General features: G+C 34.3%; 1 protein-coding gene across 15 annotated transcripts in view; it reads right to left on the reverse strand.

Moving 5' to 3' along the window:
• The window catches only part of SOX5 (SRY-box transcription factor 5), a 994587-nt gene that overhangs the window by 292660 nt on the left and 674749 nt on the right, over nucleotides 1-27178 (reverse strand). For all 15 annotated transcript variants that reach the window (XM_082849629.1, XM_082849640.1, XM_082849630.1 and 12 more), the window contains one exon: nucleotides 6472-6682. In XM_082849629.1, coding sequence (XP_082705755.1) covers nucleotides 6472-6682 — 211 coding nt within the window. The remainder of the gene's footprint in view (nucleotides 1-6471; nucleotides 6683-27178) is intronic.

Here is a 27178-nt window from a genome sequence, read left to right on the forward strand (position 1 = left end):
ATGGGAATGAAGAAAAGGTGTTGTTTGTTGTGTTTCTAGGAGGGAGAGATATAAATAAGCTGAAAAGGTCATTCCAAAGTGACATAGGAGTACTATAGACATTAATATAGAAAAGTTAAAATATGAAGCCTGTTACAATCTTGTATCTAAAAGGATTCTATTTTAAATGAGATATATAAAGTTCTCATCAAGGTAAAAATTACTTGTACCTGCACTGTTCTGAGCCTAAGGTTTGAATGAAAATCAAAGTCTGGATCTGACGCCTAAATTTAAAGGCTGATCTGTAGTTACAGACTACAGTCCCTAGCTACCTGGAACTTGAGAACACAGGACATTTGTGGATACCCATCTATCTTGGCTTTGTTAGCTAAATTAAGATAGCTGGTTATCTTAGATTTGTTCAGATTTAATTTAATGATCAATGATATACTCTTTAAAACTAAGATGGGGTGATGACATTATTTCTAAAAAAATCAAGACAGAGAGAGTAAAGAATACCAGAAGGTATGACATAACTGAACTGGAGAAAAAAGGCACCTGGACCTGTAGGATGTGCACTGGATTCTCATTCTAGCTTTAACACTAACTTGCTGTGTGATCTACCTCAGTTCTCTCTGTCTCTCTCTCATTGAGGAGAGAGGGCTAAAATGTGTCTACATTTCATTCCAATTCCTAATTTTTATTATGCCAAACTAATTTGCTCCCAGACATTCTTCTAAAACAAGTTTTTCTTAAGATATCTTCCAAGGCATTTTTTTTTTAACACTTTAAAATCAAACAGTTTAAACTGAGCTGATTTTCAATTAAAGCTTTCTGGAAATTTGATCACCATTGAGGAATCTGAAATTTACTTTAGCAGAAAATTATGGAATACTACTTTCTTATTCAATATTTCATAGGAATTTAGGGACACATGTATTAATGTGTTAACATTAAACTATTACTGGCAAAATCCCTAATTAGAAAAAACAGTGTAAGTAGTGGTTAAGGGCATGAATTTTAGTTTAAGGTTGACTTCAGTTTGAATGATGACCCGACAGTCACCCCGTGACATATTTAATCATCAGTTTCCTCATCTGAAAATGGAGATAATAAGAAACAGAATATTTAGTTCATGTGTATGGCATTTCCTGAAACTGGAATAGCTATACATAATAGCCCTGGTTATGAGGTTTATGCAAAGATTAAATAAACTATTTCATATAAAGTACTTAACACTATCATTAACACATGATATGCACTTAATATATGCAAACAACCAAATACATATCATTTATTCAAGGCCTTGATACAGGAATAATGTATCACATATTATGATATTAAAGCTCGTCATTCTTAACTCCTAAGTCTAATAGTTAAAAAAAACAACTGATAGAGCATAGTTACTACCAAATATAAAATATATGTTACATAGGTCAGACATTTCAAACTGAAAATTCACTATGAACTTTGGCAGGTTCCACATCAGTTAAAGTGTCACTGGACAAATGAGAATCTTCAGCACCAGAACTTTTAAAGTAATGACAGACAAAAATTCTGATGGAGCAAAAAGATACAAACAAAAGTATATAAATATATTTTCTATTTATAACTTTTAAAATATTTTAACTAATTGCTTGAAAAGATAAGCTAGCTCGAATAAAAGCCATTTTTTCTTTGGCCCATATGCAAATCTTATTTTCTTTCTAACCATTTTACCTCGGTGGCCTCCTTTTGTACGACACACCACTCTCTTCTAACTTCTGAATTTCTGCTAGTTTACTGTTGGCAGGGATAAGGTTGGAAATAATACGGACCTTCTATTGAAATCTGCATTTCCCCCCCCCATGAGAGGAAGCAAAGGCATGAATATGGCACTCTCATAACGATTTAGCTGGGGCTTAATGAAATTTTCATCACAACCTGCTGTTCATTTTAATGGCCTTTGAAAAACAATGGAAAACATAGCTTGAGGGAAGAAAAGATTTTTCCGTAGCAGATATCTGTCAGCTTCACATTTAGTTCCATTCACTCTCTCCCTACTCTCCTCATCCCCATATTACTGCCCTCATCACAGAACTATAACACTGTTTTGTACTTTTTCATTAAATTTATTCCTAGGTATTTTATTCTTTTGATGTTATAGTACATCACAGAACTACAGATCATTTGTTCGTACTGTATGCAACGTCACTGTCCTGATGTTTGGCTAATGTCAGGTTTTGGTGTCCATTCTCATGTCTAACCATACCCTTTAATTAGTGGAGTTTTTTAATCAGTTTGAATAACAACCCCAACAGTCACCCTGTGACATATTCAACATCAGTTTCCTCATCTGAAAATAGAGATAATAAGAATCAGAATATTTAGAATGTAACTTCCCACTTGCTGTGGAGCCTATCACATATCTTCCTAGATATATTTCTCCCTTTTTCTCTTTTTGCAGTTAAAAAAAAAATAGAAAGAAATTTCCTTTAACACTCTATTCCTTTTCTATGATACAATTTTCTGCCGTGTTATTATTTTTTTCTTGGTGATTAAGATCATCACTCTACTCAGATACATAAATTGCTCCTTGATAATACTCCCAAATAGTTGCAGTTACTAAATATTCTTACAAGAGCAAATTTCTTCATCAATAAAAGTGAGTCTAATTTCTCCAAAGAAGACATACAGATGGCCAATAGGCACATGAAAAGATGCTCAACATCACTAATATTAGAGAAATGCAAATCAAAACTACCATGAGGTACCACCTCACACCAATCAGAATGGCCATAATTAGAAAATCTACAAATAATAAATGCTATAGAGGGTGTGGAGAAAAGGGAACCCTCCATTGGGGGGAATGTGAGTTGGTGCAGCCACTATGGAAAACAGTATGGAGGTTCCTCAGAAAACTAAAAATTGAGTTGCCGTATGGTCCAGCAATCCCACTCCTGTGCATGTATCTGGAGAAAATTCTAATTTGAAAAGATATATGCACCTCAATGTTCATAGCAGTGCTATTTAAAATAGCCAAGACATGGAAGCAACCTAAACGTCCACTGACAGATGAATGGATAAAGAAGATGGGGTATATACATATATACAGTGGAATACTACTCAGCTATAAACAAGAATGAAATAATGCCATTTGCAGCAACATGTATGGATCTAGAGATTATCACACTTAGTGAAGTCAGTCAGAAAGAGAAAGACAAATACCATAGGACATCACTTACATGTGGAATCTATAAAATGACACAAATGAACTTATTTGCAAAAGAGAAACAGACTCATAGATACAGAAAACAAACTTACCAAAGGGGAAAGGGGGTGGGAGAGGGGTAATTAGGAGTTTGGGATTATCAGATACAAACTAGTGTACATAAAATAGATAAACAGCAAGGTCCTACTGGATAGCACAGGGAGCTGTATTTAATATCCTGTGATAAACCATAATGGAAAAGAATATTATAAATAAGCATAACTGAATCCCTTTGCTGTACACCAGAAACTAACACATTGTAAATCACCTATGCTTCAATTGTAAGTAAGTAAATAAATAAGTAACTGTGAGTCTACTTACATTTCTGTGTACTCAAAGCATGTCTAGGAATCTTGTGTACGTAAACATAACACCATCTTAAGTTGTTTTGTATTCATACAAAAACTAACTTTCTGGGACTCGGGCTTCTAGATGCTTGGCATGTTCAACCTATATGCCAGTCTTCCATAAAGACTATCTTTGTATTTTCTCAATATCTTTGTATTATTCAATAACAAGTCACTCTTGAGCTGAGCTTTTAATATATTTGTAGGAAGGAAAATACAAAAAAAGAGCTGTGGGAAATACAATAATGAAAACAGTCTAATGTCCACATACATAACGATATTTCTTTGTGTCAACTCTTTCTGCCATGGATGCTCTATCTCTGTTCTTTTGCCTGTGTAGCTAATTTTCTCCTAATTCCCAGTACCTCTGAATGTTTCCTGCTAAGCAAACTGGCAAGCACTGTCTCCTGCCCTTTTTCCTGTTAGGAATTATTCGTTTGGCTTCAGCCTGTCATATACTTCCAAATTAAGAGTCTGTGCACCCACCTGGAAGGAAGCTCACATGAAACGCTGAGGGAATATCAAGGCCCTAAAAGAAATGACACCTCAGCAGCAAAGAACACACTTCATATCCAGATCTTGCTTTCTAACACCATTCTCCAATAAAAGGAACCAGGGCTTCTTAGAGAAATGGCTTATTCTAGGACTGGGAGAAGGAAAGATACAAGATGAATCTGCAGTATCTTATAGTACCAGAAAGTAAACAAGTGTTCAAAAAAAAGAAAAAACCCACCATCACAGTGGTACGTCAAAGTGACAATAGAAGGAGCCTCCAATGAACAAAGCTGGAACAATGTGACTAACAAAATAAAAAACTGTATTATAACTCGAAGTATAAAATAAACATCCATGACTTCATACTGATATAAATAAGTGATTGAATAAGTAAATGACAGAGAAGAGATAAATCTCCAATAAAGAATAAATGCAAATAAATTTCTCGATGATTCACTGTGAAGGATGGGGATCAAGGTCCCCTACTCCTTAAATGTGGGTTGTACACAGCACCCTCCTTCCACAGAGTAAGGTACAGAAAGGGGGCAGAGAGGCTTTACAGTGGAGAAACCCGACAAACACTGTTATCAGCCAGATGATCAAGGTCAACACCAACATTCGTAAATCACATTGTAAGTATGTACTTTTGATGTGATGTGACAAGAATGGTACTTGGTTTCTGTGGTCTTTCTACCCAAACCCACAGTCCCAGTTTAATTATGAGAAAACCACCAGACAAATTCTAATAGAGTGGCATTCTACAATATATCTGAACAGTATTCCTCAAAATTTTCAAGGTTACCAAAAACAAGAACAGTCTGAGAAACTGTTGCAGCCAAAAGGAGCCCAAGGAGACATGAGAACTAAATAGCTAAATGTAATCTGTTATGTGATGGCATCCTAGAAGAGAAAAAGCACACGGTGAAAACTAAAGAAATCTGAATAAACTATGGACTTTAGTTAATAATGCTGTATCACAACATGAAAGATGCAAAATAATTTTAAATGCAGAAAGTTAATCATGCAAAATGAATAGCATATACAAAAATAAAGAAAAAGAAAACTATCATAAAGATGTTATACCAGAAAGCTATGATTCTGGGTGATTTTTATCATCTTCCTTTTAATTTTTCTGTTTTTTTAAACAACTCTTATAGTAAGAAAATACTATTTTTACTATCAGAAAAAAATGCAGCACATTAAAAGAAAAAGGTTGTGTGGGTCCTCCTCAAAACTCCATTTTTATCTCCATGAAGATTAGAGCCAAAAAGTCTTTGGCTGACTAGATTATTTCCAAAATTCCTTCCAACTGTAAGATCATGTGAATTACATAAATTTTAACTAAAATCCATGTCCCAGCTATGCATCTGGTAGAGACCCAGAAATATTTAATTACCACATGACTCCAAATACTGGTTAACATACATTTTGTGCCAGATATAATTTACCAGTGTCCTAACAACAGTTAAAAATAGTGTTAAATAGTATAAATGCAGTATATTTTTGGTGTAAAGCATGTCTTTTTATGTCACTGTTTTATGTTTGTTTGTTTTACTTTTCCATCTGACTCTGAAATAAATAGAAGGCATGTTCTTGTGTGCAACGTGGCATCCATGTTTAGGATGGACATAGGTTTTAAACAGGAGTTAGTAAACATCTGTAACGTAAAGGATGACTATCACTTATTCATAAATTATACAGTTTGCATCAATCGTTTTACTAGTTTGTTTGCTTTCATTTTAAGATGAGTCCATGAGCATTATCACCTGTAGGAGACTATCTGTAACTATTAAAGAGATTTAGAAAATGAAATCTTAAAAGAAAGGCATCCTGGAAGTTGAAAAACTGGGAACCTCAGCTGAGCTAACAGTAATCACTACTGAGAATCACTACTTTTCAAATACACAATAGTTCTAACCATACTAATCACTACAGAGAATCACTACTTTTCAAATACACAATAGTTCTAACCATACTAATTTTAGACTACACAAAAAATAGACCGAATTGCCTAGGCAGTCTAAGATGCATTAATGTATAAAGGTTATAAAATGTAACAAAGTTGTAAAATGGCCCTGGTGGGGAAGCACAAACTAGACTGCACATATCTGGCAGGTAGGCGGTGACTGTCCTGGGCTCTTCTGCCACTTTGTATTCTTGAACCTTAAGTTTTACTCAACCACAACTTACTCGTGTGAAAATAAGGAAGACATCATAACAAAAATTAATGATTTATAAAATTGGGGTTAGACGTATAAATATGTTTCTAAAAAAAAAATACTATGCATCTTCATTGCATTCGGTTTCTTCCAATTTAACCTTGGGAGTGCGTCAGAAAAGGGAGCTAGAAGTTAAAATCAAACCATTAAAATCAGGTTTGTTTTCTTTTCCATCCTTTACCTTCTGGCTCATTTTTGATGAGCTCTTCCATCTTCCTCTGCTTCAAGGTGTCAACAACATCAGCTAAGCTGCCTTTGCGCCGCTCAGGAGTCCCCAGGGCTGTACTAGACAAGGACTCGCCACTCTGTCGCCCACCTTCTTCTGCCTTCTGAGGTGAGGTAGATGAGTTGTGTGGGGCAAATGAAGACATAACTTTATTGCCATCAACTTCCTGAAAGAGAAATCAAAAGAAAAAATATATATATATATATATTTGTTTAAAATTCAGTAAGCTTTTTAATTTTAATTGATTACATGGCTTATTCAGCTGCAACGGTGAAAAATATCACTCTGCAGGAGCAAAAGGAATAAAGAAATTTCAAAAAAGCATACATTAACTTTACAGGTTGACACTAGAGTGAGACAAAGATCAATTCATAGGAGAAGTAAAAATAAGAAGATTCTCTCCCTTAGACTGAGTTCAAACGGCAACGCAGCCTTTCTACAAAGCCTATATTGATTAGTTTTGTCTATTTTTGGCTTTTGTTTGAAAGTCTTAGATTTTCCTATGAACATTAAATGTAGTGGTCATCTGTAATAAACCTTCTCATGATATTATAATGTTTAAACAAATAACATTCCAAATATTTAATTTTCTTTTTAATTTTAAGCAGCTGCCTGTTCTTTATGGTAGTCCTAATTAAAGGAGGGTCCTCTTTTACTTCTCCACCTTCCTCTCATGCTTTTAAGAAGACATCAGCCACCCAAGTTATTCTGACATCAGAGAAGTATACTGTAAATTCATTTCTGCTTATGCAGAAGATATTGCCAATTCCATTTGTTATCTGAAGCACTGTTTCTGATGATACTCTTTGCTGTTTCGCACTTGAAGCCTCATCTGCCCTGAAAAATGAAGTTTCTTGCAGACTTTGCCTCTTCATAATTGTGTACATGTATGAAAAGAACTTATTCTATAATTCTAAAAGGTAAACATACTTCTGGTGTTCCTTTTGGCATTATTCTTCCCATAATTTCTAGTAGAACTTCGGCAATTTGTGTAATATCAGGGGTATATTTTGTATAAGCAGCACTAAATTGTTTTTTCAGAACTTTTCAAAAGAAATGATATTGAAATGACAAAGAAAAATTTATTTTCTTAAAGGTTTTCCTTGTATAATCTCTTACTTCCATAATCCTTTGACTTGCCACAAAGCAGAGCTTTTCTTAAAAATAAATCTGTATCCTAACATCTTTGAGGAAGTTAGTCTCCCCCAGGTTTATTTCTTAATTCTACAGCATTAAAAGTTTCCAATAAAATATATATGAGCGTGTGCATATTTAATATTCAGTATAATAGCTTATGCCCGTGTTTACACATTTGTCCTCTATTTAAGACATGTTAATGAGGATCTGCTGACCCCAGAAAAATGACAAATCACACTGATTTGATATTTAATCTTTAAAAAATAATGCTAATATTTTTGACTAGATTAAAATTACTTGATAAAACTGTCATTCTAATTGTTTAAAATATATGAAAAATAGAGATGTCAACACAAATGTAATCATAACTTGTTCATATGACTTTTGTCAATGGATATCAGTGAGTACAGGGACATTAGCTATGGTATAAACATCAGTTTGTTGGGTGGGATCGAGTCAATGTGGGAAAAGCAAAAGTAAAAAATGTGTGCGAAAAGAATTTTCAGAATAATTCTAAACCCCAAATGGTTTCATTTCCTAAAAACAGAATATGCCTCTTACAATCACTGTTTCTTGATTGAATGCTCTATAGACAATACCTTCATAGATGACTCTTAGCTTATAACGTACTTGAATTTAGAAATCAATATGCATAATGTAATAATTATAAGCCCCTGCAGGCTAAATGAAAGTACACTTTTGTAATTATTTATTTAAAACCGACACATAAATACAAGCAAACACTTAAACACAGATACATACACACACAGACACCTCTGAAAGGGGCAATCACAAATTCATTCAGTAAACTAAGGAATGTTTTTATGAATGACCCATAATAAACATTAGCTCAGTTTAATGTGCAAACCAGAATACAGCAAAACTGCTGTATTTATTTTCGACAGATCTTTCTTCTCCTTTATTTCCAAGGTCAAAAGCAGAAACATCCCAATTTTAGCTTCACTTTAAACATTTATATTTTATACTCTGTTTTTACGTTATATGATGATATACTTTACAAATAAGAATTTGGCAACTGAGCTTCGCTTGCCATAAGTGAAAATTACACACATTTTTCTGTAGCATCATCTGTACAGAGAATGACACCCAAATTATATGCAATGAAGTCTATTAAAATATCAGAAAAAATTTCAAATTAAAGTAAAATAAAATAATATCCCATTTTGCATCTAATTTTCTACACCTTGCAAAGAGAAAGGATACATTGTGAAGTTTAACGTATTTCACAAGAATTCTAAACTCAGTTACCACAGCAATATAAAAATAAATTAATTAGCATTACTTTTATTTCAAGCAGGAATATTTATCTTATCGCTGTTTCACCTGTCTGATTACATTTCAGCCTCTGGCAGTGTTAATCCCTTTAACAGTTTTATGTAGTTAACAGATGTTTCAGTGTGGGGCTCCACTGTCCATCTGCATGGCCAATGGCCTGTTATGTAGTGCTGGCACAGTCTTCGGTCAACGAAGTCCTATGGTTTTCAGTTTCTTCCCTGGGACTGCATTTACCATCCCTGAAATAATGACTGCACATTTCCGTTCATTTTCCTGGGAGCTGAACGTTCAAAGAGTCCGCTAACAAATGCAGCAGTGGTCCAGGCCAGCAATATATATTTAATTAAGTTTTGTGAACTCTAAGAACAAGCTTCAGTATTTTGCAGAAGAGCTCTTGGAACTGTGATGTGTAACTTTTAAAGTCTAATGATAAAAGTGTGTTCCAAACTTTTAGAATGAGGTTAATAATCTCCGGTATACTTTTTTTTTTTTTTTTGGCCACGCCACACAGCATGTGGGATCTTAGTTCCCCAAACAGGGGTCGAACCCAATGCCCCGTGCAGTGGAAGTGCAGAGTCTTAACCACTGGACCGCCAGGGAAGTCCGTTATTCTTGAACAAGCTTTACCTCACCTTGCTCTCTTTGTCACCTTTGCAACCATGAGATAAAGGAAGGGGTCTGCCTAATGTATCCATGTATCTACCCTCATCAAAATATCTTTTTAAAAATGCATTCTTATTAATTCTATAGATAGTATTTTTCTATGAACACCTTAATATTCAAATTTTAGATAATTTGGTGACTAAGAAGAATTAATTCATTTGAATAAAAGAGATAATATGCGACTCAATCAAACATGTATCTTCCTTTTATTGCCCAAATGACATTTCATTCTTGACTTCTAGACTCAAGAAATACATCATCATGTGTATTTTTCGGTCCTATAAACTGAAATTAAATCCACACAGGGTAGTAAAAACACTACATTTAATAGTCAGTCTATCAGACTATAATCACTAAGAATGACAGACAATATTTATTGAATATTTACTTTGTGTCAGGCGTTGTTTAAACTGCCATATATGCATTAACTCAGTTAATTCTCATGGCAAGCCTAATTATGATTTGCACTTCAGAGACGGAGAAACTGAGGCACACAGACTGAAGTAAATGCCTGAGATCATATGACTAATAAAACATAAAGTAGATAATCAACTCCATTCTCTTGGCTTCCGGAGCCCTGGTTCTCAACCACAGTGCTAATACTACCCTACTCTTAAAAGACAAAAAACAAACAAACCCCCAAGAAACCTTTAACTATGTCTATATCTATCAATGATATGGATGAACAAGATATGCTTCTTCTTAATAATTAAGTATGAAAAAGAGAGGCTTTCACCCCAATATGTTCAACTCCTAAAGAAGTGATGTAAATGTCCTGAAATTAATTAACCCAGCAGTATTGTAGGCTTATAAAGCTCTCTCCATCCAAATACACATTGGTTTATACTATATTCCACAAAAATGAACCTTACGATTTAAATAGTTACATAAACCAAACATACACATTTGAGGTCTAAGTGGCTAATCAAAACAATGGTGCTCAGTAGTTTATGATTTTTAATCTATCTTTATAGAATGTGTGGCCACCTCTAGCATTCTTTCTAGTTCAATGAAGTTTTGAGCTTAGAAGAAACAGTACAGAAGATCTGGACTATCTTTAACTAAATTCTCATTAATGCAAGTTCATTAATTTTGGTATTGCATAGACGCAGCACAAAATGAACTACAGATCCACAGAGAAAGTGCTTTGGTGCCAAACAAGTTTTGACATGGTCATGTTCTTCCAGCAACAGGCATGGGATGTAATGTCCAGCATGGTAACCATAGTTAATAATTTTATAGTCTCTATCTGAAAGTTGCTAAGAGAGTAAATCTTAAAAGTTCTCATCACAACAGAAAAAAAATTTGTAACTTAGGCGATGGGTGTTAATTAGGCTTACTGTGGTGATCATTTTGCAATATATACCAATAGCAAGTCACTATGTTGTACACCTGAAACTAATATAATGCTATATGTCAAATATATCTGAATTTTTAAAAGCTATATTATGTAGTTATTCCTTAAATTCTTTAAAAATTGGATAAAAATATGTTATCACAGATATCCATTTTGAAACTAAATTGCACTACCTGTAACCTATTCTGTCAAACTACGAGATGCCAAATTTCATTTAGTAATAGAAAAAAAATACATAATGATTGTGTAAAAACTATTTTTAATGTTTTTTGGTTAAAATAATTTTTCATTATACTTCTGCACGAAACCTCAAACCACTAACGCTTACTCCTTTTGGATTATAGATCTCTTGATGTAGCTAGAGATGCCCTCCAAAACTCAAATGCACATGCATACAGGCAAACACTCATGCAATTGCACACATAATTTTACATATAATTTTAGAGAGTTCATTTTCTACTCTCATAGTTCCAACTATGAACTTCCTCAATGAAATCCCCTAGTAACTCCTATAAACCCTGGGTTCCAGGTTAAGAAGCTCTGACCGAAATGTGAAAAGGATTATAAACTCATTAATATATACAATTAGATGATTTCAAAATGATCAGTTATTATATGTAAAAAGAGCCTCAAACTATAGATTTTATTGATGGTTTATTCAGATAAACATAGAAGCATGTATGTCAATAACTTGAAATTTTACTGTTCCTAAGATAAACATTTAGACAGAGATCAATATTTTAATTATAAAGAATAATAAACACATTGAAGAAAACAGTACAATACTAAGGGCAATCATTGCCTTCTTACTCAGAAATTACTTTGTGATAATGCACATATAAATCTGAAATGGAAGGCAGAACAAATTGTTACTTTTATAAATGAATGTTACCGTTTTGAGAAGTCATATCTATTAAATTTCAAATAGGAATTTTCCTGAAAGCAGGATGTAAACATACGAGGAAGGATACATGAGGCAAAACCCAACACCTCAAAAAGCTCACTGGGGAACACTAAAAGTCTTTCTTTGATTAACATGATCAAATTCAATATTCTGGGAACAGGATATGGTCAGTTCCCAAGATTTATACAACAAAAGTCAACACTTATAGGCAGATCTCTGAAGGGTGTCTATTATGGTTGTGATTACTGTTGGTGTTAATGTTGTCGGGTTTAAAATCTTTTCTAAACTTTTCCTAAAAAAGAGCTGTCTAACGCATACTTAGATTCACTGATTTAAATAAATGAAAAACTGACAGAGACAGTTTTGCTTGAGTTACTGTCAGTCATCTATAGACAGCTCATCACAACTGTTCACCTTTCTATATTGGAAAAAGCCACCAATAACACATTTGTAAAACTTACTGAGTTTTATAAGATCAACAATTCTTAGTGCTTAAATGACTACAAGGTAAACTAATTGAAATTCCAGATATTAGATGAGTGGTTCATAAATCTGTCTAGGGATGGGACCAGCAAGTTACGTATATGCGTCTTTTTTAAAGCTCCCGGGGTGGGGGGGGGGGTGTTAAACTTGGCTGTACCGGCCTACTCTAGATCACTTGCAACGTAGTCATAGGAATCCAAAGTCAGCTTTTAAGGAAAGATTATATTTTATATATTTCAACATTTTATGAGATTATAGAAATTCCCTGAAAATTAGTGCTCTAAATCCTTACAATCATTTAATCATCACAAAAAAATGGGTAGAAATTCCATAATACTCAAATATGTACTGTACATTTTTTGCTCTATGATCTATGGAAAGTTCCATATTCCATACCCTGCTCAGTTCTAATTTTTTTTTTTTTTTTTTTTTTGCGGTACGCGGGCCTCTCACTGTTGTGGCCTCTCCCGTTGCGGATCACAGGCTCCAGGCTCCAGACGTGCAGGCTCAGCGGCCATGGCTCACGGGCCCAGCCGCTCCGCGGCATGTGGGATCCTCCCGGACTGGGGCACGAACCCGCGTCCCCTGCACTGGCAGGCGGATTCCCAACCACTGCGCCACCAGGGAAGCCCTGACAACTTTTTTTAATAGCCATTTTGGCACATACTGAAACAGGCGTAGGTTTGCTGGTTTCATACTAACTGTATAGATTAAAGAATCTGAGATTCATGTCAACAATAGCATGTGGAAATAGATTATTTTCAGAAATGTACTAAAATTTGGTTTGAACTTATTAATAGTTTAATCTCATTTATAATATAAAATAAAACAATGATAGTATGTTTCCTTTGTGTTTTTAAACCAATGTCATATTTGCCATCTAATTTAATTCCAGTGAGTGAAACAGAAATTTAAAGGCAAATTTTCTGATTTAATAAGAGATTGTACAAACAGGAAAAACAGTTTTGGAAAATATCTTCATTTGCATGTGGCTGCTACACGGGCAGAAGTGTCTAATGGTTGTTTTTCCAGAACCACATTTACTAAGAATCTCAGCAATGCTGCATTCAAGAATAAAACGTATGTTTTCATGTGCTCTCAAAACCACTTAATAAGCAAAAGTGGCATTTAGAGAATTCTAATACATTAACTAATAGAACCTGTAAAACAAAGAAAATTTTGTGCTGTGACAGCCTCATCTTCCAGCTGATTTGTGTGCTGTATCTTACTTCTGTTTAAACATCTAGCAAAAACACTTTAAGACATTTGATGATCGCTTCCCTGCGGGCCCAAAGGTCAACAATAAGATGTTTCTAAACAAAAATTAGACTACACATCAAAACACTCCCATTTAACGCTAGCATTGTGGATTATATAATAATATTTTAAGAAGTAAAGAAAAACTAGCCACTAATTATATATAATAATTCACCTGTCATTTTCCTAAGAAGCCTTCAGAACATTTCTACTGTAGTTGTTAATAAACTTAACTAAATACCTATTCACTCTGAGTCTGAAGAAAGAAATGATACTTGAGGAATTCCTCAAATTGTGAGCTGTTTGGGAACTGAATTCTTTTTATCCCACAGAGCAATGAGTACAGTTTCTCATACAGAACAGATCTTGGTAAAGTTAGTAAGCTAAGTGTTTGCTAGCATCATTTATAACTGGAAACTGACTACATGTTCTGTCATAAGTGAAATAAACTGTGACACCCCCCCCACCCCACCCCATGCAGTAAAATATGATGTCAGCAAAGCAGCAATGGTGAAGCAAATTGGAGTCAGAAGTCAGAATGTTGGGCTCACATCCAGGGTCTGTCATTTATTCATCTGGGACAAGCTATCTCAACATTTCAAAACTCAGTTTCTTCATCTAAAAATGGGATAATAAATGATAAGTAATTCATATGTGCTATGATACAGTACCAGATCTCCAGAATTTAGTAGTAATACTTTTTGAAGAATAAGAAGTACTTCATTCACTCAATTTTCTCTTTCATTCGTGTAATAAAAATATTTTGAGTGCTAACTTGTGAGACAGCATAATGATGTTCACAGTTAAGGGCAGAGAATCTGAAGCCAAACAGATGTGGTTTAAATCCTGGTTCCACATTCACTAGCTGTGTGACCCTAAGATATTTAATCTTCCTATGCCTAGGTTTCTTCAACTGTAAAATGGGGATAATACTATCATCTACCTCATTGGGTTGTTAGTGTATTATAAATTACAAAATAATGAGTTGTATTAGTTAAGGGATTATATGAGTTAATATATGCGTTACAAATTACAAAACTCATAAAATGGTAACTGAGAAGTGGCAAGAACTATGTATTTGTTAAAATGAGAATGCTTCAGCCCATAATATTAGGAGATAACAATGAACAAAACACAGAATATATAAAAACAAATAAAGAAAAAGCCAGGCTCTTTAACAGGAAAGTGAAGAAGAGGAGACAAATCCCTTCCCCTACCCGCTCCATCAAAAAATGAAAATGCATATACAAGTAGTTTCATAGCTCTTTCTGCTGAAACCAAACTGCACCCATTGAATCATTTTTTTAAAGAATAATTTAAATTTTTTTTTCAGGTGGCCCATTTTTAAGGATAACCTAATACAAACTTTTTTTAAGGAAAAAAAATAGTTCACAAAATGTCATGTGACATGAGTGTGCTTATATCTCTGTTGCATACACAATTTTCAAATTTCACAGTTTCATGGTTCTTTACAAAGTGATAACTCTGGAAAATGATCAAAGAAAGAATGTTCAATTACTCCTCATTACGAAATAAAACTTTTTAAAGTCAAAGTCCGAAAAAAATTAGAGTAATGAATTATTTTTCATAAGTACATGACCCCAATTACTTATTATACCATATTTCTACTTCTCTTTCATATTTCTCTTTCTTCTTGTGAGATAGACATATCAAAATTTTTCTTCAGGAAAACATTAGCACCACTAGATTCTCTTGCAAGCAAATTTTTAGGTTTCTTTACACTATAAATACAGAACAACAGCGGTAATATGAGGGAAGAGAGATCAAGTACTGACTCTCTTTCGGCCAGCTTCCCTCCTCTGTGCTCCATTCACGCCTGAATACAGCCCCTCACCAGCAGTGTCTCCTCACAGGATCAGGCTGATTTCATAGCGCAATGTCAGTCAAATGTGATGTCATTACACTAATCCCATCTTCCTGTTTTTAAAAAAAGTTACAGAGCTGTTTTTCTATATTAATTATGACTTTCAATAGAGCACTCTGTATATAGCAAAAGCAGGACTTTTTCTTTGAAAGGGACCTTCAGCATGAATTGACATTAAGCAGTGATTTGAGATACAAGAAGCACAAGCTTCAGTTCTCATGATTTTTTTTGCAGTTAATATGAGTAATGCTATATAAAATACTGTTATTTTAGTCTTATAGTTTTGAAGACTTTTAATAATATTTCTAAACTATTAGGCATTTTTCTGACCACATATACAAAATCTGTTTAAATTCACAAAAGTTTCAGTAAAAATATAGCTACCACTCTTGGAGTTCTTAAAAGGCCCTGTTCTAAAAGTTTTTGGATATTACATTTAATAATTCTCAGAGAAACTGCATAAAGACTGTTATATTCCTATTTAACAGATGGGGAAATTAAGCTCCTAAGAGTAATTTACCCAAGGTAAGAGTAGGAAATGGTAAATTGGGGCATTAAACTCAAGATCATCTAACTTTAAAATCCATGCTGGTCATCATTAAGTTATACGGCCTTCCTCAACTGATTCAGGTTCTGTAAGAGATGTTAAAGGTATAAAAAAATCAAGCTGGTTCGCTCTCCTCAGAGTTGAAAATTAAATTTGCAAGTCATTTAAAATACACAAGAAACAATCAGTAATCATAACAACTATAATAAATACTAAATTGTATAGCAGCAAATTATACATGCACAAGAAATTTAAAGAGAGACCACTGGAAATCAAAGGAAGGTAGAAACTTCTTTAACATACCACTTAGCAGCACACTGTTTTGGGATCATTTATTTAATTTTCTTTCTATACCATATATGAAGGCAGGGAATGTGTCTGATTATTCACCAGGTACCCCAGACCCTATTATTAGTGTTTAATAAATACATATTAAGTGAATTTATTAAATCTTTATGTATAGGTAGTCTTTTGATCTAACTCTAGAAAGAATAGGTAGAGAGGAAAAGATGTAGAGCGTTGCTTCCCAGAAGCATCATCCAGAAAATTTTATAGGGTAAACACACACACACACACACACACACACACACACACACACACACACACACACAAACACACGTGCGAGAAGGTAGTGGCTTAACCCAAAGAAATGGAGAATAATAAATGAGAATGATTATACTTCCATAGTAGGGTTATTTTATGAAGGGTCATAAAAGTCCAATAGAATTATTTACCTTTGACCTGACAGACAAAGGAGAACTATTCTAGATTCCATACTGAGTGTTAACTCTCAAAGTAATTTGCTAGGAAGATCAGTCTAGCAGTGGTATGGAGAATGGTTTGGGTAGAAGAGAAAGTAAAGATCTCCACTGAATAGGAAACTGTTACCGTGCCACATATGTGATGATAAAAAGCTTTCTGCTAAATTGTAGTTGTGAGAGTTGAAAAGAACCATCAAATCCTAGAGACAATTTGCAGCAGATAATGATAAAATTAGATAACTTGAAAATAAGGAGGAAGGAGTCAAAGTAAATACAGTTGTTGCTTGGGAGGTTGAAATAATGATTACAGTATTGACAAAAACAGAATGGTTAGCAAACAGAGATGACTGTTAGAATAGAATCAGTATATGTACAAAAAATTAATAAATTCAATATAACTAAATTAGTTTATAACTTGAGCATTAGCCCTAACTTTTGACCCCAGCACTATAATAGATGCCATAAAAATCTCCCTCGGGTCTCAAGTGATGGGTTTACCATTTGAGATCTTTTTTTTCTCCTTTTTGGCCGCACCGCGCAGCTTGTGGGATCTTAGCTCCCCAACCAGGGATCGAACCCACACCCTTGGCAATGAAAGCGCAGAGTCTTAACCACTGGACCGCCGGGGAATTCCCTCTTTGAGATCTTTAAATCTGTATGTGGAACATCCAAATGTAGATGCACCTTGAAAGACAATGTTCAGGTTATAAAAATAAAGGTAGTAAAATGATGAGTTATGAACCATTATTTTCATAAGTGAATGGTTAAATACACTTTAGTTCATGAACTCTCAGAAAGCGTCCACACAGGGAGAAGAGCAATGGCCTAGTGCTCTTCACGTATGTCTAAAAATGGCAGTTATAAGTGAGTATCACCTTCTCCTTCAGGGACTCGGGTTTACCATGTACATTTTTGAAATTTTATTGTTATTTATAATTAGATACTGAAAGATGAACAACGCTTTTCTAAAGAAAAACAGGTACATGGAAACAATAATGAGCACCTATAGAATACGCAAAACAGAGAAATTAGAATAAAAATGTCAGAATAAGGATTTTTCCGTATTACTTTAGGAAGTAAGACTAAAGTTTGACAAAAAGATAGCACTGTAAAAATAAGGAGAAAATTGGAAACTGACAAATCTTTCCCTTATTTACAATGAATGGACTCTCAGGATGCTGAGTTCTTGGTACTGTATGTTCAATCTCCAAAATTCTTGCCATATAGATGTTAAAATGAGGGGAAAATAAAAATGAAACCATCAACAACAAAAAAGTTCTGCAGAAATTTACTGCTGTGATTGCTTCATTGAGTTGTGGTCACAGGTATAAATTACAAGTGATGGTGTTTTTGCTCCATTAATAAATTATTCTACCAAGGGAACTTGTTGGGATATACGTATAAAAAATGAAATTGTATTATACCAAATCCTAGAGAGTATAAAGAGGAGGTAAGTAATTTTGGACTTTGGACAGATGCATTCTCTTTTACAATTCTACTTGAATTCCTGACTTCTGAACATCCCTGGATATTTCTGATATCCCAAGTGATTCCGGTTTGATGCTCAATAACCCACAAAAATCAATCCACAATAATGGCATATATTCTTTATATTCCCCATACCGAGAAAATATAAGTTTTATTTGTGTTATAAAGCTACACTGTTTGCATAATAGAGTTCGATTTAAATAGTCATCCTCTTTAAGCCTGAAATTTATTAGTCTCAGGATGGGAACCAACCAGGTATTGCTATGCTTACCAACTCTGAGATTATACAAACAGTAGCTTCTTACAAAAGTCCTTTGGCTATCCATTCATTATACTTAGCAACATCAAACAGGGAAAGATAATTTAAAAGCTCCTATTGAGCACCCAGAGACCTTGAACATAGACAGGGGGTGAACACAAAGAGAGAATATTTGGTTACAAGAGTCACACTTCATCTCTTTAATTAATTTTTTTCCAGTACATTTTTGGTGTTTCCATTGTTCTTCTTCTACTCCCTTGGTTCTAACAGAAAGAAGTATACACATACATGTATATATTTCATTAACAGGAAATAAAAGGGTTGTCTTTAGTTAAGATGTTTCCATTCACAGAGACTACACATTTAAAAAATAAATTGCCTGAATAAATTCAATTATCTAGAGGAGCAAAGGAAATCACATGCAAATGACATTATACACAGAGGCCATTCCGACAGCTTCATGTTTATTTTTATTGTTTCAATCAGTGGAAGGGAGAAGCTGTCAAAAATGTAAGATCTCTGCCTTTTTAAAGGCCCGATGTCTCTGGAACTGAAAATTGCATGAGCAATAATATCAAGAGAAGAAATTTGTCTACTCCTGAAAATAGGAGAAGATTCAGACTCTCTCCACTTTAATGCCAGCACGCTAGTGAGTCCCCGTACACCTTGGTTATATTTTGCCTACAAAAACCAAAGGATAACACTTAATTTGCAAGTAGTCCAGTATCACTCAAGCTAATGAAGACCGGCTTAAAAACAACAGTGTATCTGAAAAAAAGTTAGTAAATCCACATATTAAATTAGCCTATAATGACTGTTAGTCCTGTCCTCTGATAGCAGCTCTGTAAATAGTAAGTGCTATGCATGACTTTACCAAAAGAGACTCTTAGCAGAAGAGGCATTCCAATAACCAGTAATTAAATACGATATTTTTGTCTTGTTCTTTAAATATGACAAAAATACACAGAAAAGATTTAGGCTGCCTTTGTAATAGGGTCCTGCTGAAAATCTCTGGCTTTTTACACAGAATTTACGTGCTACCTGAGTTCTCTTGAAGCGTGAATGTACCAAGTAAATGTGGCATATGTCTGTATTTTCTTGCCAATTCTTAATTCATTCATTCAAATCGCTCATTGTAGGCCAAATTCTTATCCAATTCCACAGAGCCACCAATTTTCCTGGAAGTGAATAGTAGCTTTGTGCATGGAAACAGGGAAGTCAATAGCAGGTCTGTGCCTGGAAGAACTATGCAACTGGTGGAAAGGATAAGAATTTGACCACAGGATTCCTTGAGTGTGGTAGAATCTAGTTTAAAATGACCCAAACGATGAAGCTTTCACCACTTCACTTGGGTGTCAATTCCAAAACTTGACAATTTGAATAACTGTGAGTTTTTACATGGCCATCTTACATACCACTCTGATTGCCGTATTGCATGAGGATAATTCTTCCATTTAATGTGTTTTTATTACAATGTTCTTTATTTACCGTAATTAACCTTTGATTTCGTTCAGAACCTGAAGGCATATTCTTAGAAAAATAACAAGAGCACCACTTAACAAAACTTATTAATAAGCCAATAACTACACTGGCATTTTTAGGAGGCTATTACTTTGATCATTCCTAACAGACTTATGAAGGAAGTGCTACCTCTGCTTTTACAGATACTGAGTTTAAGCCCGGTACTTCAAGTTAAATAATAAGTAATTTGAACTCATATCTCTCTGACTCCTTCAATTTTGTGTCTAACTATCATGCTATACAGCCTCTCATTGGGCTGAAAACATGTAATTGCTCTAACTTTACTAACCTTAATCTAATTTTCTAGTCAAAGTTTGTTTTACTTTCATATATGTCATCTCTCAATCCCATACAGCATTTCTTTTTTTATATATATATAAATTTATATATTTATTTTTGGCTGTGTTGGGTCTTCGTTTCTGTGCAAGAGCTTTCTCCAGTTGCGGCGAGCAGAGGCCACTCTTCATCACGGTGCGCGGGCCTCTCACTGTCACGGCCTCTCCCGTTGTGGAGCACAGGCTCCAGACGCGCAGGCTCAGTAGTTGTGGCTCACGGGCTTAGTTGCTCCGCGGCATGTGGGATCTTCCCAGACCAGGGCTCGAACCCGTGTCCCTGCATTGGCAGGCAGATTCTTAACCACTGCGCCACCAGGGAAGCCCCCTATACAGCATTTCTAATAGGCCCGTTTGGTTTCATAATGTACTTTGTTGACATATTCCATTTTCTTTACTATTTTTAATTGGCTACATCTTATATTTCAATTTCTTTAACTTTTATTTCCAAATGAATTTAAGAAGTTTTGTCAAACTCCTAAATAACAATTTAAACACTCCTCCACCTCCCCCCTCACATACATCAATGAGGCATGCACACAAAATTTGTTAACCAAACGCCTACTTTTTGAAAAGCATTATCCTGGGTCCTGGAGGGACTACAAATGATCTTCCAATAGTCAAAGGCAACATATTTCATGACTTCTTCAAAATATTTGAGACTGCTGACAGTTCTTTGCCTAGATTTCTGATGGCCCACCCTCTGCTGTTCATTCTTTTCCCAGGCATTGCCTGTTATGAACTTAAATCCTCTAAAATGTATTCAACAGCCATAATAACTTCCTACTTGTTTTTCTAAACTCTCTGTCTTAGGGATCCGATCTTGACATTGTGCACTGAAGATCTTTCAGTGGCTTCCACCCAGCTTTCAGAAAAAAATTAAGAACTCCTTTGGATAATACACAAACTTAGGTATCATCACTCTCCACTCCACTTAGCAATATAACTATAATTTAACTCCTTGCTTTCTCTAGGTCACACACTCCTTATTTTCACTTCTCTGCCTCTTTCAAACTAACTTCAAGCTTTAAAATCTGGCTTAAGTTTACTTCCTTGGGGAATTGTGAATGCTTAATATATTTTGGGGAATAAACGACTCTTCTTAAATTCACAATTTGAAATATTGTGTCTATGCAGGTAATTTTCACATTCCTATCATTGGCAGGGAAGTTTCAATGATACATTTCCAATAGTCTGTTTTCACCTAAATATCTCAGTACATCAAACCCAACATACATAAATGTGAATTCAGAACTCTGTCATCCAAACCGGCTGTTGCTCTGGACTCACTTTTTGTTTTCCCTCTTTAAAGTTGCACCATCATTCCCAGTCACACAGGAGTGGAGCAAAAATCACCACTTTTGAGCATAAGCAAGTCTCTTAACCTCTATGAACTTTAATTTTCCTATATCAAAATGAGAGCTGTGGAATAAAAGACCTCTAAGATCTAAGGCCAGGTTTGAAATTCTATAGGTCTATGAGTGATAAATATATAAAAACACAGTACGTAATTGTCTTACCTTCAGTCTTTAACTGTCTAAACTCAATTATTCATCTGATTTTGCCACATTCTGACTGGCCTGGCAGAATAATGTTAAGGCTGGGAAGAAAACGTATTACAAGTACTTTGAAGCAAGTGAAAATTATTTTTTTCATATTTGAGGAAGAAAAGTATATATGGATACTCCTGGTCCTTTCTCATACCCTTCACAGGCCTACTGCAATCTCTGTATAATCCAGTCCTCAGTAGCATTTTTTTTTCCCTGATACAGAACAAAGGAAAAAATTGTTGGTCTTATTTCACAGAACTTACTTGACACTTTATGTGTTTCTCTAAACTACAAATCAGCCAATTACTGGCCAAAATATTTGAAGACTTTGCTTAAACAAAGGTATCCATCTCCACTTTGCTTAAACAAGGGTATCCATCTCCCCTCATTCCCACTCCATCCCAGACTAAACCCTGTTCAATTCTGCTTTAGTCTGGAAACAAATCAGGATTAGACTTTTTCACTTTCTTCCCTAAGGCACACATTTAGAGTCTAACCTAAATCATAAGTTAATGTTTAATTCATGAAGTAGGATGTTTATAAAGCCATTTATGCATCTATAACCTTTCATAGCTCCCCAACAATTACAGATTATAAACTCCAAACTTCTGATAGCATTCAAGACCCCTTACAATCTGCCATTAATCTACCTTTGCAACTTTCTCCCCTTAAAACATGGTCTTTTGAGTCAGTCCCATTCTTACTTGTGACTTTATTTTATTCTCTCCACTTTGGTACCCATATCAACAAAATGGGAATAATGATACTGTGTTTGCAGAGGTTGTAAACATTACATGACTCGACAAATATAAATGTTTAGTACAATTCCTAGCCCATATTTACTTTTTGATAAATGTTATTTCCTTTTTACTAGATTCCTTGAAAGCACACTCTAATCAGATAACCTATTTGCCCACTGTTCCACACACATACCTAGAAATTCCCTGAAAAGATACAAACAGTAGTACATTGTACACTACAAACTTCCACAACCATACCTAGATCTGTTCCCTTTTCTGAGCTCTTTTCTTTTGCTCTGCTTGGAATATCTCCTTCCCCTCCATTCCTCTCCGCCTCATCTTGCGTTTTCAATAGCTATCCTTCAAGACTCAGCCTAACTGTCTTAGTTTTTAGAAAGCCTTTCTTCACTTTCACCCTCTCAGCGAAACCCCTCCAAGAACTACCCCACTGCCCCACATTTGAAATTAAGCGAACTCACTTCTGATTTACTGTGATTTGCACATGTATACTGGACGCGTTAGAAGGGTGGTCCTCAAAGTCCCAATCCACACAAGCTAGTGAGCTGCCCCCAAACAGAAATCAATTCTATCACTAAGCACTCTTAAGTTTAGTTCAGCTGATGTTCTTTCCATAACAAGACTTTCTTGATGAAGCACAGACCACAGTTTGAGTAGCACTGCTCTGGAACCATCTGCTCAGTAGTTTCCTTTTCCCCTTCAGTCAGAAAATGTTGTTCTTCCCCCATAAACTCCCATAACATATCATAAACCCCTCCATCTGTAACACTCACCACAATTATTATCAAAGCCTTAATTAGGATTTAAATGCATATCCATTTTCTGAGACTGTGAACTCTCAAAGGATAAACCTGTGTCCTTTTCATATTTGCATCCAATGTATTTCATACATAAGAGATATTCCATAAATGTTAGCTTAACTGAGATGACTTCTCTCCCCTATCACTACACTGAAGGATGAAGCATTTAAACACAGGTAAAACAAGACCTCCTTTGTGACAATTTTCTCCTATCATCCTGGTACTCATAATGCACCTAGGGTGCAGACAGTATTAGAGAGTACTGAAGTAAAGGCTAAATGTAGAAGATGCTTAGAATGAAACAAAAACAGGGGAAGGGAAGTAATTGAAAATAAAATGAGGAAGAAGAGAGTAGTATGTAGAACTTCATGTCGTAAGTAAAAGGACAGTTGAACTATTTCTCATAGATTTAACACAGTATTGAGAAACCATCTGTAATTCAACTAGAATATATTATGGAGATGGAGGAATTGGGGCCGAAGAAAAACTACAGGGAGGATTATACCTGATTTCCAAACTTTTTCCAATTATAAACCTAGAGGCTTTTCAAATGCTTAACACATTTCCCCAGCAAATACAAACTCTAACTCTACCCATTCTTCTTCCAGACAAGAAAGCATATAACAATGAACATTATAGGGAGTAATGAAAATAAAAAGATAATCTTGAATTTATATATATATATATGAAAACATATATATATTTAAAACTTAACATATAGCTTATAAAATTTAAAAATGCAACATTTCAAACTACTTAGAGTACACTAGAAAACCGCTATAGATTCACTTGCATAGTCCAACACAGAAGCTGAGCCTATTTGCAGCTAAGCTACAAGGTCTAAGGTTCTTAGCACAATCCCACAATAACTATTCAACCTACTTTTCCCCTTTGGCTACACAGACCAGGTGTGTGGACATGAAAACAGGACTCTGTGCTAAATTTTATTCTAAATTGGATTTGTGCCATTTTGCTGTATTCCTATTTCTTACTACGATTTCCGGTTGTACTGATTTTTCCATTTTTTCGCTATTGCTACATATGTAAGATTCACTACGATGTCGTTTTTATTTATTTATTTTTTTTCAGGAGAGGTGCATAAATGAGGCACTTCACTCACTAAGAAAATCTCTTTATAATTACAGGGATCATGTAAAAATCCCCTTTGCCACCATGGAAATTTGGTAGCTATTTGAATGTAACAAAAATACTTAACTATTCAAAATCAGATGAAGGGACTATTGTGTCTTTTTAAAATTATATAATAAAACTTTGAAGGCACATCATATATTTTCCTCAAAAAATAATAAACAATATCTTTGACAGAAATATTTAAAGAAACAAAATGCCTATGTATAGCTCATATGTTAAACTAAAAGCATCTCAAGTACAAATAATCAAAAGTTTTCTTTTTGATGTCAGCTTTTGTTTCATTATGTCTGAATGAACTGCCCAACAAGTAAAGAGGAAATAAAATATAGAAAGAGAAAAAGTACTATATTAACATCATTTATTCTTGTTTCACGTTTTTATTAAATTTATTTTGTCTTATTGTTCATTGTATTACACAGAGTTACTAAAACTTCTACCTATATGTATACTGCTACATTTCATACAATACACAAATTATTGTATGACGTGAATAATAACTTGATCTCTGTTTTGGACTAGATAGTGGATGAATATTGCGATCAGTTTTTCCGTATCACAATTCAAGCTACTAAAGTTAACAAAGTGACCTGTAAATAAGAATGACATTCCAATTGCAGACACAGAATAATTAAACATGGAATGTAAGAGAGTGGGTAAGAAGACTGGACAGAAGAAACAAGGGAAGCAGTAGGAGCTCTATGTAAAAGGCAACTTTGTAAAATTCTTCCAAAATTATTTTCTGTGTTTTACCCACCACCAGGGCCACATCATAGCCTTCCTGGGCCCTAAGAATTTTTGTCTCCATAAACCCCCTTCCCTTTATAAAAAATAAGTAAATACTACTACTAATAATAATTTTAAAATATGTAATACATTTAAAGTTATATTTTATGACTCCACTGGTAGAAAAATAAATATATTAGGATTATATACTAAAACATATTCTTTAACCTAAAAGTTCACTTTTTGCTTCATATTCTAAAAGAAATCAAAACTTTCTCATGGACCACTGAAAGTACTATGCCTACAATGCCTAATGGATAAAAGGTCCTGTCAATGACAATAGGTTTTCTCCCCAAGCATCTTTTCTTTCTTCTCATTATTCTAAGAATATTTGGTAGTGTTACATTTTTGCAGATTGACTTAACACAAGCATTGTATCACATTTATTCTCACTGAATATTTTGTATATGTTACAATTATCTACTTGTATACTTTCAACATGCTGACCGATGATTTTATGAGCTTTCATCTTAAATTCTCAAAAATACAAGCACAAACACACATGTAGCTGGACTGCTTCTCTTCTAGAATTTATATTATCTGTCATTGAAAGATCTGAAAGTATAGTCTCATGGTTTGATACAGGACAAAGCATTAAAAAAAACTGAAAACTGTATAGACAATACTGTATAAGCTTCAAAGTTGGTAAGAGACCAGATATTAAATGTTTCCACCATAAAAAATGTAATTACATGATATGATAGGGGTGTTTGTTAGCTAATACTACAATGGTATTCATATTAAAATATATATGTAATCAAATCAACACACTGTATACCTTAAACTTACACAATGTTATATGTCAATTGTATCTCAATAAAAGTTTAAAAATAAATAAAATAAAATTGAAAAACTGTACATTTATTCTGGGTACAGATTGGCAGAACTATTAAAAAACTGGTTAGTTAGTTTACATTTAAAGTTTTTTTTCCCCATGCTTTTCTTGGACTGTGAAGTCACAGTTCTTAGTATACACTTCCATGATCACATTACTATTTAGCTGGACTATTTAGTAACTAGTTTGCTATACAGCTTGAGAGCTGTATTATATAATTATTAATATATCCTTGATTTTAGAACAATTGGGAAGATAGCTATCTTCAAAAAAATTCTGAAGGCTGCCTATGGAACTGTGCAAGAAAAGGAGGCACAAATCTTGCCAGCCACGGTAGCCAGTGCACTCTAGAAATCAAAGGAGTGATAAATATTCCGAGTAGATCATTTTCATATTCATTGACCAATTAAAGATAAACCAGTGGAGTAAAATGCATTCGCCAAATGCATAGACAGTCAAAATGACCTTTGCTCTCAAACTCTGTAAACCTGTAAAATATTAGCAAAGTTTAGTTTAATATCTTACTTTCCTCATATGAGACAGCTTTAGTAAATGGAAAAGAATCATTTTTAAAAGTTACATTATTTTTAGCTAATAAGCAAAACTTTTTTTCACTATAAAAACTTGACATTTACATTTTTCATTAAATCAGTATCTCTGAGCACTTGATTCCAGGGCCAAGAATTAACTGCAATGTCACTGTTGACACCAAAAGTAAACCACTTGTTTACATGCTAATGAACGTTTATTATAGAGTACCAGTTTATATTGATATGTCTGTCAGCTAAGGTATTCGTTCTCATGCACACCTCAACTGCAAATTCTCTGCATATATTTTAATTTCCATATTATATTTGTTCTTAAGTCAAACAGTCTACTATTTCTGCTTTAGAT

This window comes from Leucopleurus acutus (genome assembly GCF_964270905.1).
Source record: "Leucopleurus acutus genome assembly, chromosome: 11".
In the NCBI taxonomy this organism is placed as follows: Eukaryota; Metazoa; Chordata; class Mammalia; order Artiodactyla; family Delphinidae; genus Leucopleurus; species Leucopleurus acutus.